The sequence below is a fragment of the Asparagus officinalis genome, unplaced genomic scaffold, assembly GCF_001876935.1.
Source record: "Asparagus officinalis unplaced genomic scaffold, Aspof.V1 AsparagusV1_Un3877, whole genome shotgun sequence".
NCBI classification, from domain to species: Eukaryota; Viridiplantae; Streptophyta; class Magnoliopsida; order Asparagales; family Asparagaceae; genus Asparagus; species Asparagus officinalis.
The window spans coordinates 370-2,563 of record NW_017976136.1 but is presented as its reverse complement, the minus strand read 5'-3'; the positions used below and the strand labels follow the sequence as shown (position 1 = coordinate 2,563).

General features: G+C 39.8%; 1 protein-coding gene across 1 annotated transcript; it reads right to left on the bottom strand.

The window, feature by feature from the left end:
* Positions 1 to 833: 833 nt before the first annotated feature.
* LOC109828699 lies at positions 834 to 1,884 on the bottom strand. Its single transcript, XM_020395638.1, has 5 exons — positions 1,820 to 1,884; positions 1,655 to 1,729; positions 1,493 to 1,570; positions 1,366 to 1,411; positions 834 to 1,323 (listed from the first exon to the last, which is right to left on the bottom strand). Exons 2-5 carry the CDS (start codon positions 1,715 to 1,717, stop codon positions 845 to 847), a joined length of 666 nt encoding a protein of 221 aa, XP_020251227.1. The 5' UTR covers positions 1,718 to 1,729; positions 1,820 to 1,884; the 3' UTR covers positions 834 to 844.
* Positions 1,885 to 2,194: the final 310 nt, after the last annotated feature.

Below are 2,194 nucleotides of genomic sequence, written 5' to 3'. Positions count from 1 at the left end.
GATCTACTGATTTTATAAATACCGACAGGTGCACCAAAACGTCCTAACAACCCTTGATGATCCCCGAATGACAATTCATGGCGCACCTGCGAAGTGGGAGTGTGGTGAGCGTATGGTCTCTGTGCAACAGCTCTTATCCCGAAAGCAAGATTCAAAGGTATACGTTTCATTGTTAGTGAGCAACTTTATATTGCACATGGACTTTAAGACACCCAACCAACCTTCATAAATACACAATTAGGGGGGGGGCTGAACTTTCATTTACTCTAAACTGACCTCTAACCCTCGATGCACGCAACCGAATTTCAGGCATATCCTATAACTGCTACCACAGGGACAAAAAAATTAACACTTCTTGTCACCAATTAGTGCACTATATACATTTATATCAGGCTTGGCTCCGATTTTTTATTCTCTCAACGGACAGATTTTGGCAAAAGTAAGGGATGTTTTGTGTGCGCCTATCACTGTACGGGCCAATAAACACAGCAGTACCAAAAAACGCCTCTTTAAGCAATCGCCTTCAGATGATGTTAAGCATACTCCCCAACCTGTTTCCTCCCTTGCAGCAAGGCGCAATGGTATTGACGGCCTATCGCAATCCCATAGCCTTACTGCCGGCATTTCATACCAACTTCGAGCCCGGGAGCGGTGGCAAATACTACAGATGTTTACATGTAAATAACCATCTTATGTCGGTGTATGGAAACATTTGGAATCTCATTCTGAACGCCTCAGCCTCCATCCACCATATTACCCAGCCGGGATTCTATGCTCTCCTCGACCATACTGTTGTAACTGTCCTGGGTTGTAGCCAGTCGCTTATATTACATCATCCAAGCCATCAATTTGTTGCTGCTGAACCACCACTCAAACTGTTTGAATTAGTACTAGCTGGCTCTGGAACTGACCGTTTTAATTTCTTCTTGCTCTGACCATTTCCATTTCTCTCACCAACTCTCGGCTTTAAGCGAAGATTGTCTTCCCGTTTAGGAGCTATCTTCTGTTCTGGGACCATCCCAAGCTGCTCCCATTTGTTTCCTCCCTCAGGTTTAGAACCCAATTCCAGCGCACACTCGCACATTTCTGTCAGAAGACTCATAAACGATAAGTCTGGCTTAATTCTCTTGGCCAAAGCAAGTCGTCGACCCTCCACCAGTTTACATACTTCCTCTATGCTTGGCATGCAGAATGTTTTGCCATCGAAAACAGCAGACCTACAGTTTAATGAAATATTCACTTCTCCCTTTGCTGAGCAAGCTATTTGGACATCTCTAAAAGACTCTTCTCGAACACCTACAATCCCAGAGGATCCCCGAGCAATTTGGACATCTCTAAAAGACTCTTCTCGAACACCTACAGGATTTTCTTTTCTAGGTGTCTTCCTCCTATTGCTCACATCATTCTCCAACTAGTAAAAAGAAATGTTTGCTTAACAATTAGCAGCATGTCTAATATGCAATGCTGAAGAGAGAGTTGGGTTTTTTTTTACCTCATTTTTTCTGTTATGGTCTTCCTCAACAATTGCTTTTCTGCATCCCTTTCCATTTCTCTCACCATAGTCCAACTGCTAAAAAAGGTTCAAATAACAAACAGTTAGTAACATGTCTAACATTATACAATGAAGAAGAGAGTCAGATTTCATGTTTCTTACATTATTTTCTCTATTACAGCCAACTTCAAAAAATTCTTTTCCAGGTCTCTTCATAGTGTTCATACAACTGTCCAACTAGAAAAAAAAACCATGTTTAAATAACACTTATAAGCCCTTGTAACATTATGCACTAAAAATAGATTGTCACATTTGTTGTTCTTTTACATCATTGCTAGCATTGCAGACATCTTCAACTTCATCATCTCTCTTACTCTCCACTTCCTCACCCTGAAAAAGAATTACAATGTCAGCAACAACCAAAAAAGGAATCAAAATATTAAGTAAATGGGTTTTTTATTTTAAATTCATTCTTTTTACCCTGAATTATTTTTAAATGCTCCCACTCCCAAAATCATTCATACACCCAGAACACCCAATCTGGTTTACTTGATTTGATATTTGTACCCCTTTATTGTAGCACTTCAAACTAACATTAGAGTAGTTTGGATCAAATTGTAGTAGTTTACCATACTTCATGGTTAGAGAATATATATAGGGTTAGGTTCTAATAAAAACCTAGAAAACTAAAAACCAATCCTA

Coding starts and splice junctions, on each gene's coding strand:
- LOC109828699 (XM_020395638.1), bottom strand. CDS start 1,717: ATGAACACTATGAAGAGACCTGGAAAAGAATTTTTTGAAGTTGGCTGT. Junction 1,571..1,654: donor GCTGTAATAGAGAAAATAAT/GTAAGAAACATG, acceptor AACCTTTTTTAG/CAGTTGGACTATGGTGAGAG. Junction 1,324..1,365: donor GAAGACACCTAGAAAAGAAA/ATCCTGTAGGTG, acceptor GAGATGTCCAAA/TTGCTCGGGGATCCTCTGGG.